Source organism: Aureobasidium pullulans, assembly GCF_000721785.1.
Source record: "Aureobasidium pullulans EXF-150 unplaced genomic scaffold scaffold_25, whole genome shotgun sequence".
Classification (NCBI taxonomy): domain Eukaryota; kingdom Fungi; phylum Ascomycota; class Dothideomycetes; order Dothideales; family Saccotheciaceae; genus Aureobasidium; species Aureobasidium pullulans.
Window position 1 is genome coordinate 224,965 of NW_021941045.1, and position 13,582 is coordinate 238,546.

General features: G+C 51.1%; 6 protein-coding genes across 6 annotated transcripts; 2 read left to right on the forward strand and 4 right to left on the reverse strand.

Annotated features, from left to right (window-relative positions):
* Positions 1-666: 666 nt before the first annotated feature.
* Positions 667-2,420, reverse strand: M438DRAFT_377525 (uncharacterized protein; the record flags this gene model as incomplete). The annotated part of the gene is made up of 2 exons (XM_029908742.1): positions 667-2,229; positions 2,388-2,420. The coding sequence occupies 2 exons, from the start codon at positions 2,418-2,420 to the stop codon at positions 667-669; spliced, it is 1,596 nt and encodes a 531-aa protein (XP_029756603.1).
* Positions 2,421-2,879: 459 nt separating this feature from the next.
* Positions 2,880-5,189, forward strand: M438DRAFT_358866 (uncharacterized protein; the record flags this gene model as incomplete). Its single annotated transcript, XM_029907299.1, has 1 exon — positions 2,880-5,189. The coding sequence occupies one exon, from the start codon at positions 2,880-2,882 to the stop codon at positions 5,187-5,189; it is 2,310 nt and encodes a 769-aa protein (XP_029756604.1).
* Positions 5,190-5,698: 509 nt separating this feature from the next.
* On the forward strand, positions 5,699-7,188 carry M438DRAFT_368686 (RNA polymerase Rpc34). The gene is made up of 2 exons (XM_029908060.1): positions 5,699-6,007; positions 6,073-7,188. The coding sequence occupies exons 1-2, from the start codon at positions 5,763-5,765 to the stop codon at positions 6,923-6,925; spliced, it is 1,098 nt and encodes a 365-aa protein (XP_029756605.1). The 5' UTR covers positions 5,699-5,762; the 3' UTR covers positions 6,926-7,188.
* Positions 7,189-7,951: 763 nt separating this feature from the next.
* Positions 7,952-8,356, reverse strand: M438DRAFT_111732 (uncharacterized protein). Its single transcript, XM_029898702.1, has one exon. The coding sequence runs from the start codon at positions 8,256-8,258 to the stop codon at positions 7,995-7,997; it is 264 nt and encodes an 87-aa protein (XP_029756606.1). The 5' UTR covers positions 8,259-8,356; the 3' UTR covers positions 7,952-7,994.
* Positions 8,320-11,942, reverse strand: M438DRAFT_304424 (structural maintenance of chromosomes 5 smc5). Its single transcript, XM_029902188.1, has 3 exons — positions 11,775-11,942; positions 8,880-11,722; positions 8,320-8,823 (listed from the first exon to the last, which is right to left on the reverse strand). The coding sequence occupies exons 1-3, from the start codon at positions 11,886-11,888 to the stop codon at positions 8,454-8,456; spliced, it is 3,327 nt and encodes a 1,108-aa protein (XP_029756607.1). The 5' UTR covers positions 11,889-11,942; the 3' UTR covers positions 8,320-8,453.
* A 53-nt stretch (positions 11,943-11,995) lies between these two features.
* M438DRAFT_408779 (uncharacterized protein) lies at positions 11,996-13,496 on the reverse strand. Its single transcript, XM_029909974.1, has 2 exons — positions 13,306-13,496; positions 11,996-13,255 (listed from the first exon to the last, which is right to left on the reverse strand). The coding sequence occupies exons 1-2, from the start codon at positions 13,345-13,347 to the stop codon at positions 12,317-12,319; spliced, it is 981 nt and encodes a 326-aa protein (XP_029756608.1). The 5' UTR covers positions 13,348-13,496; the 3' UTR covers positions 11,996-12,316.
* Between the last annotated feature and the right edge of the window lie 86 nt (positions 13,497-13,582).

A 13,582-nucleotide genomic window follows, 5' to 3' on the forward strand; every position in this document is an offset into this window, starting at 1 on the left:
CATCCAGAAGGTGATCAAATGTCTCTACTATTCTTCCCCTGTCCACAAGACTCCACCTACTACATTTCCCCTCTTACCTCCCTATTCCACGATAGCGATTTCTAGGCAAGCATCCACTGTACATGGGACGTAGCTTTCTCAATGCATATTTTGCCGTCTTGGCTGCTTTTGCGTGATGGTCGAGGATGTAGACGTTTGAGGAAGGAGCAGAGACATTTGCTGAGGATCGCTTGGTCTGGGTTTGCTTGACCTGCTTATCACAAATTGGCTACAGGGGGCTGAGTCTCGCGAGTCGTCTTGGCTGGCGGACTTGGCGGCATGGGACGATATCAGATGTGTATCTCGCCTTCTGCAGGGCTTGTGATATCAGCCGAGGATGGTGAGTGTGATGTGTCTAGCGAGGAGGCGAATTGTTCTGTCGTGATACACGGCCTCTTGTACTTCCACTTCCCTGTCTAGAAGACGCCTAGATGTGTGGGACACGTCTGACACTTTAACAAGGTACTGTGTCCCTTGACGACTATGCTATGGACTTTTTGAGTACTCGGTGCGAAGTCACGGATGTAAAAGATGAAATGTCATTACCAATGCTGTCTTGTAGTTAACAGATGCCTTTCAAACCTAACGCCTTCATGCAAACGTGAAAAGAGCGGGTAAGTAATGAATCTAGATAGCTCTGGCAGCTTCACCAGCAGCATCGGTCTCCTCTGCTCTTTGTCTAGCCTTTCCCTTTCCAATACCACCCTCACCAACACCCATTCTCTTCGCGACATATCGTTGAGCCACAACACCAATGGAAAGTGTCAAAGTCTCCTGGATCCACTCAGACACCCACTCGCGAGGGTCGATGCCACCAGACTCGACAATGTCGCGGATGCTTTCAGGCAAAGTCTCAGGGTTCTCAGGGTCGGGTGATGAAGCGTCTAGCCATTGGGTCCATTGTGCTGGGAATGATTGCGAGAGAGAGCTGAATGAAAGAGAGTGAATAGGATCGTGGAGGTAGATGGCGAACAAAGCAGTTTCTTCTTCGGCATCAGGCTCAACGACGTCGCTCTTGGGTTCGTCGGGCTTGGGAGCTGCGGCGAACAACTCCTTTGCAGCAGATTGTGTCAAAGGCTGGATGGCGAGGAAGATGTCTGAGCTGCGAGTAGGGTTGGATTCAGACAGAGTCTGGGTCGCCTGCTTTGCGACTTCTTCAACGCCACCGCGAGCAGAGAAGAAGTCTGTGGCATAGGCCTCGGCGTTGGCTCGACATAACTTGGTGCCTTCGGTCAAGCCCTTGACTGCACCAAGGCTACGTTGTGTTGACTGCTCACGCCACCAAGGTCCATCGGTCCATGCGCCACTGCCTGTACCCAGGATATTGCCGCGGTAGGCCAACTCGGAGGAGCTGCGGCCGCGTTGACGAGATTCCGAGCCACGCTGGATGACAAGGAGATCACCTCCTTCGACTTGTTGCATGACGCGCGAAAAGACCTCATAGATGATAGGGTCGAGAGAAGGGTATGCTTGCAAGTCGTGTGTGGTGTGGATGATGAGGCGCTCGTGCTGGGCGATCGGAGGAGCAATTGTCTCGAGCAGAGAGGTGAAGGTGGGCAGAGCCATGTTACGCACATTACCTCCGTAGGCTTTCAAGCTCTCGACATTGACATTGTGACGCAGCTGCTCAGCATACTTGAGCACTTCCGGATTGCCGCGCACCTCCTTGACTGCTGCCTCGGCCTGCTTGACGGCAGCACTGGCAGCGCTGAAGACGCTTGCTCCCCATCCGCCGAAGCCCCAACCGCCAGCTTGGGCTTTTTGCTCTTGCTGCTTCTCTTCCTGTTGTTGAGGCTGGTCGTTGGGAGTCTGGCCCTGGTGGTAGCTGCGGGCGCTTTCGGTGCTCTTGCGGGCCTTGGATCGGTCTTCGCTGGTGCGTCCACTGGGAGGACCTGAGCTCTGAGGAGTGTGCTCGGGCTTCGATTTTGTTCCCGAGGCGGTAGAGCTAGAGAGACGCGGTGTCTGTGGGCGCGAAACAGGACGCGCAGCTGCCAGGGCAGTGAGCTCTGCTAACGGGTCGTCATCTTCGACTGTTCCTGCTCCTGCTTTTCCTGAAGAAGGAGCTGTGGCGTCGGCTGAGGGGATATCCTCGAACTGGGCAAGGAGCTCCTCGTCTGTCAATTTCTTCGACATTGTTGATTGTATGTGATTGTGGTGGACAAAGTCTTGTGTAGATGAAGCTCGTGCTGCCTCTGGATTGTTCCCTGAATGAAGGTCGAATCGTGGGGAAAGGCGCTAGCTTAGACTCGGCTAGCGCCCGTCGTTAGCCGCCGTCGTCTGTCATTGGCTGCTGTCAAGCCGTGTGGACCCAGCCTTGGGACTACGAGTCCGGAAATCAATCCACACACTCGAAAAAGACTATCATTCAAGATATACTCCATCAAATCACTTGCACTCCTCGTTGATCGCGTCTCAAAGACATCCTCTACACTCTGTACAATTCTCTGCCTTCTACTTGCCAACTCGCTTACTGCCGGCCCTTGTTCAACCTCCGCGCGGCAATTTTGCTCGCTTAAACGTTATTCTCCTTTGCTTTCTTCACTACATCATTCAAACTTGGCCTCATTTCTATCACTCGAGTCCATCGAGGCTTGGGTAACCTTTGATTGCTTTCCTATCATTTCCTTCGCGGTTTTAGTGTTTTGAACAAGCTCCTTCGGCCTTGGTTGGTCCTGGCTTGCCACAACAATAGTCTCGACATCGGCATTGGCAGTCAATCATTTTGAAATACGATGCGAACGAGGACTCACAGCAAACCCCAACTACCCCAAATCAGTCCCTCTCTAACTCGCTCTACCCGCTCAAACAACATATCCTCTCCCGACAAGATGGATTCAACTATGCCCAAGGCCCCAAACTATGCCGAAACAGATCCCGTGTCTCTGAGGTGGCTCAATGACCACACCTTCATTATCTCCGGCATTGACCAAGAAACTCTCGAAACCTATGAAGCCGAAGAGCAAGCACGAAGCTTCAACAAACCTCAAAGTCCGAATGATCGCCGTGCTGCAAGGAGAGCCCGACGCGAAAGCGCCCACGAAAATATCTTCTTCACCGGCCTGGCTTCAAGTCAGAATGGTCAGACCAAGAATAAATCTGACGCCCCTGATTCTTTTGTGGATTACCTGAACGAATCACAGGAGATTGCTTCATCCAAAAGTCTTCGTCCAACGATATCCTTTAATGGTAATGGAGACACAGCATCTGATAACGACGAAATCGACAAGGACGACGACGCCGATGACGATGATCATGTGTCAAACAACTTTCAACCTTTGCCGCGTGGTATCAATCTGTCGAAACGAGGGGGCACTGTGAAACGACGACGACGAGGTGGTGCCCAATCAACATCACGACAGCCATCCCGTGAGCCTTCGCCTGAGCTTGCTCTTCTAGCAGCAGAAGATGATGTCGTAAGCGACACTGACCTACCGTCACCCTTCACAGATGAGATATTTGAGGATCCCAATCTACCAGACGATGAAGCTCAAGCACTCTACAACAAAATCTACGCGCCAATGACACAAGCAGATGTCTTCATCAATCCTCTGATCAAGTTTCTGCCCGGTCAACGCTCTACGGACAACTTGTATGTTCTAGCCGCAAATACCGCCGCCGCACTCCGAGCATGGCAAGACGAATATCTAGAACTTGAAAAGATCACTGCGCCACATGCTGCCATCCCTCGCAAAGCTGCCACTGGACAGCGAAACCCCATCGACTACATGACATACGAAGATCAAAAGGAAGCAGATCTTTACGACTACGTATTTGATGCGAAGAAGGTCGGCATGCAAGATCCTATCGCCCAGAAAGTGGTTAGAGACGCTTCTGGCAGGGAACTACGTACTCGTCAACCTCGAGGTCAGGCCAACAAGGAAGCTTCCGCAGCAGCTGCGACTGTTATTCCTGAAGAGATTGTCACTGGCAGACGGGCTAGGAAACCGGTTGCCAAGTATGACGGTGTTGTTTCGACCGAGCAAGCTATGGGAAGAAAGCGAGGAGCAGAGGCGATGAGTGAGACACCAGAGGCCGAGCCTGTATCTAAGAGAGGCAAAACGACCGGTCGTGGACGCGGCGGCCGAGGTGGTCGTGGAGGCAGAGGCGGAAGAGGAGGTCGCGGTGGTGGAAGAGGCGGTCTGATCAGCAAGCGTCTTCAAGAGCTGCGTGAAGAGAGTGCTGCAGTCTCAGTATCTGCATCTGAAGATGAGCTTTCTGGCTCAGATGCGGGCAGCGTGCCGCCAGACACCCGCGAGAACAGTCCTGTATATGAGCAAATGCCTGCGACCGGGACTACCACGCCTGGGCTCGCTGATGAGTCTCAAATTGACCCACAGAGCGAGGACGGTCCGTCGCTCACAGCTAGTGGCAAAAAGAAGGGACGGCCAAAGGGCAGCAAGAACCATCACAAGAGATCAGACGCCGGCATTCCTAAAGGCCCCCGTGCACCGAAATCTCAGGGCGCTGGTACACCGAGTTTTGGAGGACCTAATTCAGATGTACCTGGCAGTGCAGAGACCAGCCTCACGCCTGGATCTGCCGACACGACACCTGCGGGACCAGCACAAGCAGGAGCACCGGCCGTCGACCCGAAGCGTAAAGTTCCCAGAAGCGAAAAGCGATCGAAGAGTATGGTGGAATGGTGGGCTCGCCGCAAAGCCAAGGAAGCAGAAGACAAGGCGCGCGAACAAGAAGCACAAGCAGCTGAACGTCATCGTGCTGCAGAAGCGCATGCGCGGTACATGTCTCAACACGGCGGATTGATTGCTGCACAACAGCAAACTCATCAGCAACATCAGCATCCTCACCAACAACATCAGCCACCGCCGCAACAGCAGCAATTCGGTGGCTACACGGGACCTTACCCACCCACAGGTGTTCTGCCTCCTCCCGGCCCACCTCAGCAGATGCCTCAACACGTGCCTCAACACTGGGGCCCTGGCTTTGCACTACCCGGTATTCAAGGTCCTGGTGGCCTAGTCTGGCATCAACCGGTGCACCACCCAAACCAAAACCTACCTCCGATTCAACAGCAGCAACCTCCACCATCTCAGCAACAGCAACAAGGACCACCTCAAGGCCAACAACCTGGACAGCAAGGACCAGATGGGCACAGAAGAGATCAGCATGGATTCGTCAGGAGCTTTTGACGGTGATGAGAGGTGCTTCTCGAAAACATCTCTCGTTAATAATTGTCAGAGTAGGATTAATAGTATGCAAGCGCTGAGACGTTCTGACTCGGCTGCGGATGAAGTGCATATCTATAGAAAAGTGTAATAACAGTCTTTCCCTTGTTCAACAAAACTACTGCGTGAGTGACTGAACTATGCTATGCTGAAGTGGTTTCTTACCCAATGCCAAAATAGATTGTCATGTGAAGATTGCTATCAGAAGTCTCACGGGATTGGGAAGGACTGATCACAAATTCTACAATTAGACAAGACTAACATGGATCAATCTGAATCTAGCAAGATCGAACAGCTCAACACGGGTAGATGTACAGACTTGTGCATTGCGATGAGATATCGAGGGCGATGAGGTTCAGACAGGGTGGGTCCATGTACCAAGAGAAGAGATCGGCGTCGGAGCTTCCGTAAATAGAAGCCGACCAAAAGTTACAGAAAGACTCACAAAGTTTCACATGCTCATCCCACCTTCCCACTTCGACTACAACTACCACAACTCCCGTGCCTCTCTTTCTCGTCACAACATATTCCCGAACAATGGCGGCAAAACTGGAAGAAGACAGCTCGGAGCTGTACGAACGCTGCACCAACGCCGCCCTCAACTCCCCGGAAGGACGCGCCAAAATCTTCGGCCAGGATGAATTGCTCAAGATGGGTGTCGTGGATACCGCACAAGCCCTGCTGGAACTGCTGCAGGGCTTGATGGATGCGCAATTGGTGCGGTTGATGCAGATGGATGGAAAGATTTGCTATGCTTTGCGCAAGAAGGATGATGCCGCAAAGTGTGTACTCCCATGCCGACCGAGACACAACAAGGAGGAATGCGATGCTGACAGATGGCAAACAGGATTGTAACCCTCAACGACGACGAACGCATGGTCTACAACCAAATCGAAAACAGCGGCACCAACGGCACCTGGACAAAGACGATCAAACAACGCACCAACATCCACCAAACCACCGTCACCAAAGCCATGAAGACTCTCGAGAGCAAGAAGCTCGTCAAACCCGTAAAGTCCATCAAAAACCCCGCTCAGAAAATCTACATGCTACACCACCTCTCGCCAAACGAAGATGTCACAGGCGGACCTTGGTTCAGCGACGGAGAACTGGATGTGGAGCTCATCGCCATCACCGCCGAAGCCGTAATCCACTTTATCGCCCAAAACAGTTGGAAGACCGTCTACATCAAGCGCGAACCCACTCCGGAAACCAACAGCATCTCCGCAGACGGCACCACAAAAAAGAGAAAGAGAAATGATGCCGGAGATATCGAAGGCGCACACCCAAAGTCAAGAAGATCAGGCGGCTACGAAACACAAATCTCCTATCCAGCAGGATGGCGCCACTACCCAACCCTCTCTGCAATCCACCACTTCATCATCGAAGCCAATTTCCTAAAGGAAGGCGGCAACCTCGCCGAATCTGATCTTCAAAATCTGTTGGACGTGCTCATCTTTGACGAACGTATCGAAAGAATTGGAAATGGATACAGGACTTGTAAAGGTGTGTATGGACCTACAGAAGCCATGAAGAATATTTCGCAGGGAAGAGCGGCGGGAGATGCGGTCGAGGATGAGGAGGGTAATGGCTTGAGTCAGGCGCCTTGTGGCAGGTGTCCTGTATTCAACCTATGTGAGGATGGCGGTCCCGTCAATGCGAAGAATTGTGAGTATTTCCAGACTTGGTTGAGGGCATGATTGTTCTCCTTCTTCTGGTCTACGATCTGCTTGACTTCTGGCATCTTTTCCGGCATTCGGCTTTGGCGCAAAACAGGTGGAACAACCTCTTGCATCTCTCTCGGCGTTTCCTCTTTGCTCTTTTTCTAGCATCATACTCCCCTTTCCCGCGCTGCTCAAGTGCTGACAGCGCATGCGTATATCCATATCTCTTTACATCCTTTTTTGCATCATTTCTCTCCCCATCAATGAGCATCAGAACCAAATCAAATTCCTCGTTCCACAATTCTTCTCTTGTCATCTCTGCCTCCGCTTGCATGAGGATTATTCGAACAAAACATTGCACCACGTGAACTACATGAGCCAGAGCGCCTCCATGCCCTTGCTTTTACTATTGAGCCCGGAGGAATAAGTATTGCACGAATCACTCGAGCTCAGAAGTCGGGCCTGCCTCAAAATTCGTCCGCACAACAAGTACAAAGGCGAGGTGAAGGAAGGAAATGACCAAGTCGCGCGGAAACCCCCCTAATTCAAGACCCGTCGTGCTTTTTCCTTGGACATCATTCTGCAACAAAAAAAAAGTGCAAGCTTGTAAGTTATGCTGCGCTGCTGCAACGTTTTGCCTCCTTAGCTGGGATGGGGGAGATGTCGTGGCAAGGCAAGGGATGATTTTCAAATGTATTGACAGACCTGCTGTGCGTTTTGGGCCCTTCGTTTGCTTTGTTGCGTGCGTGCTTTTTTTTTTTTTTTTTTCTTGCAATCGATGGAGATGTGGCATACTTAGCTTTTTCTAGCATACGGTAAACTTGGCCCCTTGAAGACGGCAAATGTTGATATCGGGTCAATGAACCACGCATACCCTCTCCCCTATTCTATCTCTCATATCCTCATACACCCCCTTATTCAATCCCCCAATCCACCTCAAGAAACAACAAAGAGGGTCACCGACCTGATTACCGTACTTGCGTTTCGTCTTCGTTCCCTTCTTGAGCACTGGGCTTAGAGCAAACAACACGAGCCTCCTTTTTTACTTCTGGTCCACCACACTCCATGACTCTTCTTCTAAGATTCGTTTGTGAATTATATCACTCTATCGGATATGTGAGTTTTTATATACAAACCCTTCTTGGCTGTTCAAAGAGTCGGATGATGAGTGAATATGTATAGAGTAAATAAGCGGACTTTTGTGTAGAAAAAGGGCAGGAAGACATGGTTGATTTGACTTGGAGGGGATTATCATCAATTGATGGTATGCTTGGTCAGAGGAAAGGAAAAGAGCAAACAGCAAGACGAAAAGGCAATGACAGAACCCAGATATGAAGATTTGATCGTTGATTATCTTGTGATTCATCATTATAGACACGTGTCTAAACTTCTTGTTCCTGTATCAAAGACCCGCTTCAACAGGAAGCTATACTCCCAACTGTTACATCCATCTACACCATCCTCAAAGCACAACACAGCACGGCACAGCAAACCTCCCTTCCTCAAAGCATCAACAGAACGAAAAGAAAAGAATTCCACCCATCTAGCCATCTTCTGCCAACACCTAAAGTCCACCATACACAGCAAGTGCCTTTTGCGCCAACGCTCCAAAATCGAGCTTTCCCTGGCCTTCAGGCATATACTCTCCAGAAGCGATACAATGCACCTTCATATTAGGGTGATACTCCAGATTCGGCAAAAGCTTGGGCGTGATGAGGAAGTATTGTGACGTGTGTTCCGAGCAAGCGATATCCACCATGCGTGAATGCACCATACGTTCGTTGCGAGGGTCCATTCCTTGGTTGATCTCGTCGACGACGCGGAAGGGTGCGCGGGCTAGACTTTGCAGAGCCATGAGGTAGAAAATGGTCGAGACTGCACGTTCGCCGCCGGATTGGCGGTGAGAGTCGAGGACGGTGAGTTCTTCGTTTTCTCTGTTGTGTTGCTGTTAGTGATGTTCTTATCAAAGGGAGATGTTATTTTTGCATACCTGAACTTGACCTGGATCTGGATGGCCCATTTATTGAAGTCGTCATCTTCCTTGTACACCGCGACTTGACCGGCACAGTTGATCTTTTCGAAGTTTTCGCTAAACGCATCACTGATCTGGCCGATGAGCTGGTCGAGCTCTGGTTCCCATTTTTGTCGGATCTCGTCGATGTTTTGTTGTACTTCCACGAGATCATTTTCAATGTTCTCCAGCTTACGCTTCGCACGCTCGATTTGGACAGCACGATCCTCGTACTCACGAAGAACACGCGGGTCGCCCTCATGTACCATCTCGAGTCGTGCTTTGGTGCTGTCGATCTCGGCCTCGAGCTCTTCCAGGCTCAGCTGGTCGTATTCGAGCCAAAGCTCGTGTTCCCTATCGGTCATATTGTTGCGCAACTCCTGACATACGTTGTAAACCTCAGTTGCCACTCTCTTGAGCTGATCCTTCTCATTCTCCAAGATCTTGACATCTTTCGCGCTTTGAGCGAGTGTTCGTCGTACTTCCTCGTTGTGTGCTGTGAGAACTTGGCAGTCTGACTCAGCCTCAATCAATGCAAGATTGGCATGTAGATAATCTGTCTCCAGCTTTTGCAGACTCTGAACTGATGACACGAGAGTCAGGGCGTCTTGAGCTCTGTCGAGGGCAAGTTTGTCTGCTTTCTCCTTGATCGCTTGTACACGAGCCTGGTAGCTTGCATGGCGTTTTTCCAGCCCGTCACGTTTGGTAACGTGACCAGCAATCTTGACAGGGATCTTCTGCCATTGCGATCTGGCGTCTTGAGCTCTCTTCTTTTCGTCTTCGAGGTCCTTCTTCTGGTTTTCGAGATCTTTGTGTTCGTGTCCGTAACGTCCACTAGCAGCTCTGTGGGTGTCGGCCTGGCGCTTGACATGCTGGAGCTCGTCGTTGAATTCAGCAATGGCGTTTTTGTATTCCTGTTCGGCATGTGTGTCCACGGGTTGAGAAGTGAAGAATCGCGCTGGTCGGATACGTGCTGTGCGTGTCGATGTACCAGCATCGCCATACTCTCGTCTCTTTACGACGTTGTAGGTTTCAGTCGGAGTTGCCCAGTTTGTGATGTTGCTGTTCATCATTCCATCGAATTGTTCAGTGCTCAACTCTTGGAACGCGACACCATACATGTGGATATTTCTGTTGTCGCAAAGCATGCTGAGAATTTCATCAGGTCCATCGATGAGGTCCAAGATATAGGTGTTCAAGCCAAGTCGTCGTAGTTCGTTCTCAGCATATGGCCTTCTCCATTGGCTTAGAGGTGTGTCCAGCATTCGCAAGTTGATGTCGGACAATCTTTGTCCGTCGAGAAGTTCGCGCTGGAGCAGGTTGAAGTCTGCTTTGTCAGTCATGGTAATACAAACCATATCTGCTTGGTTGAGTACCGACTCGACGAGGTTAGCATGCTTCTGGTCCTTAACTGAGCATTCGAGGATGGCCGGTCCAAACACTTTGCCAGTGAAGACATCTCTGTGACTCTGAATCCAGTCCCAGGCTTTGGCAGTATCCGGAGAGGCGTTGGTCAGCTTGTTGACTTGCTGGCCGGCTTTGGATCGTAGCTGTCTGAGGTTGTTCTCCGCTGCGGTTATGCGTTGTTTAAGTGAATTGGCTTGAGTGGCTTGATCGTCTTGCTTTCTGTTCTCCTCCTCGGCAGAATCAAGTTTCTCACGTTGTTGGCGCGTGATGTCTCTGATCTGTTCGTTGATTGCAGCAACATCCACATTGGACGGCTCATTCTCAAGTTGACGTTGTAGATTCTTAATCAGACCGTCGAGACGAGCACGCTCCTGTTTTGATGTTTTGACGGTTTTCTTCTCAGCTTCGACCTCGGCTTCACAAGCTTTGATTGCTTCCGCCACGTTTTTCTGCTTCTTGACTTTCGCTTTGATGTCGTCTTGTGCGCGTGTGACCAGACGTTGGCGACGCTTGACAACTGCATCAATGGCCTTGACATATTCATCCTTCGCCTTTACAGCGGCCAAAGCAGGCTCGCACTGTTGCTCAAGCGCAGCGAATTCATTTTTGGCATCCTTCCAACGATCCTTGGATTCGATGTATTGCTCTTTGGCGAGGTTGTATTGAGGAAAGGGTTTGTATGTTTCGAGAAGTTTGAGCTTTTCCTGTTGCTCGGCACGTTCACGCAGGCGCTCAACATCACCACGTTGCATGTTCTGGCGACCCTCGAGATTTTTGAGGTTTTCGGTCATTGTGACTTGATCGGCTTGGTGTTTGCGCTGGTCATTGCGCATGGCCTTTAGCTGATCATGCCAATCACTCATGTAATCTGGAGCAGCGGCTCTTTGAGTTTGAACAAGAAGCTCGATAGGATCCAGGGCGGCGAACTCGACGACACGGTCCTGAGGAAGGAACTGACACAAGTTGTCGACCTGGATAGAGAAGGAACGGCACAGCTCGGCAACCGCCTTCTGGGTGCTGGTCCTGCCATCGATCATGAAGAAGGTCTTGTTGTTCGAGTCTCTTTTGATGATACGCTTAATGACGGGATTTGTGCGGTGACGGGCAGGATCACGCTCAAGTTCGATCTCGATTTCGGCCTCTTTCATGCCATGCTTGACGAATTCCGAAGGATCCTTGGCTCGTCCGAGGACGTCAGGTTTGGCTCCAAGGCCGAGACAGATTGCGCAGACCAGAGTACTCTTTCCAGTGCCGTTGGGACCGATGATCATGTTCAAGCTGGGACCAGGAAGGAATTCGGCCGACGTGTACGTGACAAAGTTCTTCATTCCGACTCTGACGATAGATCCAGGTGAGTGTACGAGCGGTTCGGTGCCATTCTGTCCATTTTCGTAGCTTGCGGGAAGTAGAGGAGCCTGCATGACCATGTAAGTGAAGGTCTCAGTCGCAGAGCGTATGCGACAATACCTGCGAGCCATTGCCATTCAGACGTGGGCGCTTATCTGAGGAAGGCGACGAGGCGTCCAGATCACTTTCATCCTCGTCTTCGCGCGGCCTTCGCATGGGCACGACTCCAGGCATGTTTGCGACTTGCGACGACAGATAATTTCGAGTCGTCGGATTGATATGCGCAAGTGCTGCCTGACTGTTGGATTTCGTGAGGGGGACGCGCCTTTGCCGACGCGACGGGAAGTGGGAAGCCGCCATGGTCTCCACAGCCCATCAAACTGCCATTTTGGATCATCACAAGGCAAGAACGCAGTCAGTCTTATTGATCGCTTCAAGAGCGGAAGGCATTGAGAACTGCTTGACATGCCTTCTCACTCTAAGATCGATCAAGGATAGTCGATCGATAAGTAGTGACTACAAGAATAAAACTGGTGTAACTCACAAAGCTCATGCTCTCCCATGGCCTTTTGCTTTCCCATCCCAAAACGCCCCTGTAGTGGTATCAATAAGCCATGCACCCGCTAGTAATCCCTCAAGATAGAATCAACACTGCGAGACCTCTAATCATCGCCACTATCATTATCGTCCACGAAACTTCCATCTACACTCTCCTCGCCAGCGATACTAGTCTGCAAGCTTGCCGTGCTGCCAACTCTTTGCAGCTTCATGCGTTTGCGTAGAGGTGTGTTGTCTTCGTCATCGCCTAGTTCGTCTCGTTCCCTCTTGTCTGATTTCGCGTCTGACTTGCCGGGTCGCTTTCCAAGTTTTCCTGAGCCTTTGACGTCTTTCTTCATGCTTTCTTTGAGGCCGCGTTTGAGGACCTTCTTGCGCACGCCTCCTGACTTGATATCGTCTTCATCCTCGTCTTCATCTCCATTCTTAGATCCGCGAGAGTTTGGTGTTGGTGTGCCGCCCCTGCTGCCCAGTGGTGAAGCTCCATTTGCGTTGTTGAGACGAGCAGCTCTGGCGCCTCTTCCTCCAATTCCCAAGCATTTTTCTAGATGTTGAGCGAAGCGTGTGATGAGCAGACTGCGCTTGCAGGATGGACATGTGTGCCAGGGAATATATGTGCCGCCCTTGAGTCTCTCTCCAACCTTTGCGGCTTTCTTGTCCACAGGACCACCAGTGTTGGGTTGTTCGCTAGCCGTAGGTGATGGAGGCGCAGTACCGTGTTCTTTTGAAGCGTTTGATTCCGCCTTCATTCTTTCGCGCTCTTTCTTGGTCGGTGGCTTGTCGCTGCCAGAGACTGGGAATGGGTTGCCATAGATGTCGTGGCCTGGTCGCGTTGACCAAGGAATGTGTGTGCAGTATTGGATCTTCTTGAGAGGGTTCGCGTTCGCTAGCGGAGGATCCAGGAGACGTGGGAGGTTACATGAAGGGCAGATGGGCAAGCCTGTTGATGGGTCCACGGTCCGTAGGAGTAGCTTCTCGCGGCGATGGGTTTGAAGGACGAGGTCGTGGATGACGGTGAACAGGCAATCGTTGACAACACTTTGCGTCTACCATCGGATTAGTATTCAGCCATGTCAATGCAGATTCTGGCGCATACAAAAGACGCAAGGTCGACTTTCGCTTCCTTGTCCGAAGACATTCTGTTTGTTGCTGGCGACTAGTGCTCTAGTGGACTGTCGCGACTTCCGGTGTGTTTGTTGGAATGACGGAATATTGCGATTCTGCCGCCTGAAACTCTCTTGAAGTGCAAGAGTACGGTTGGGTTTACGAGTTGAGATGATGCAGAGTTGCTCTGTGACATGCGACTCAAAGGGACGACTCCTCGGCTGCTCTTGACCGAAACCCCGGACGCCATTTTTAGCTTCAGCGCAGCT

What these genes read in the sequence shown, in the direction of transcription:
- M438DRAFT_368686 (XM_029908060.1), top strand. Translation starts at nt 5,763, where the DNA reads ATGGCGGCAAAACTGGAAGAAGACAGCTCGGAGCTGTACGAACGCTGC. An exon ending in AAGAAGGATGATGCCGCAAA is followed by an intron (nt 6,008 to 6,072) that starts GTGTGTACTCCC and finishes GATGGCAAACAG; the next exon opens with GATTGTAACCCTCAACGACG.
- M438DRAFT_111732 (XM_029898702.1), bottom strand. Translation starts at nt 8,258, where the DNA reads ATGATGAATCACAAGATAATCAACGATCAAATCTTCATATCTGGGTTC.
- M438DRAFT_304424 (XM_029902188.1), bottom strand. Translation starts at nt 11,888, where the DNA reads ATGCCTGGAGTCGTGCCCATGCGAAGGCCGCGCGAAGACGAGGATGAA. An exon ending in TGAATGGCAATGGCTCGCAG is followed by an intron (nt 11,723 to 11,774) that starts GTATTGTCGCAT and finishes ATGGTCATGCAG; the next exon opens with GCTCCTCTACTTCCCGCAAG. An exon ending in CAGATCCAGGTCAAGTTCAG is followed by an intron (nt 8,824 to 8,879) that starts GTATGCAAAAAT and finishes GCAACACAACAG; the next exon opens with AGAAAACGAAGAACTCACCG.
- M438DRAFT_408779 (XM_029909974.1), bottom strand. Translation starts at nt 13,347, where the DNA reads ATGTCTTCGGACAAGGAAGCGAAAGTCGACCTTGCGTCTTTT. An exon ending in AAGTCGACCTTGCGTCTTTT is followed by an intron (nt 13,256 to 13,305) that starts GTATGCGCCAGA and finishes ATCCGATGGTAG; the next exon opens with ACGCAAAGTGTTGTCAACGA.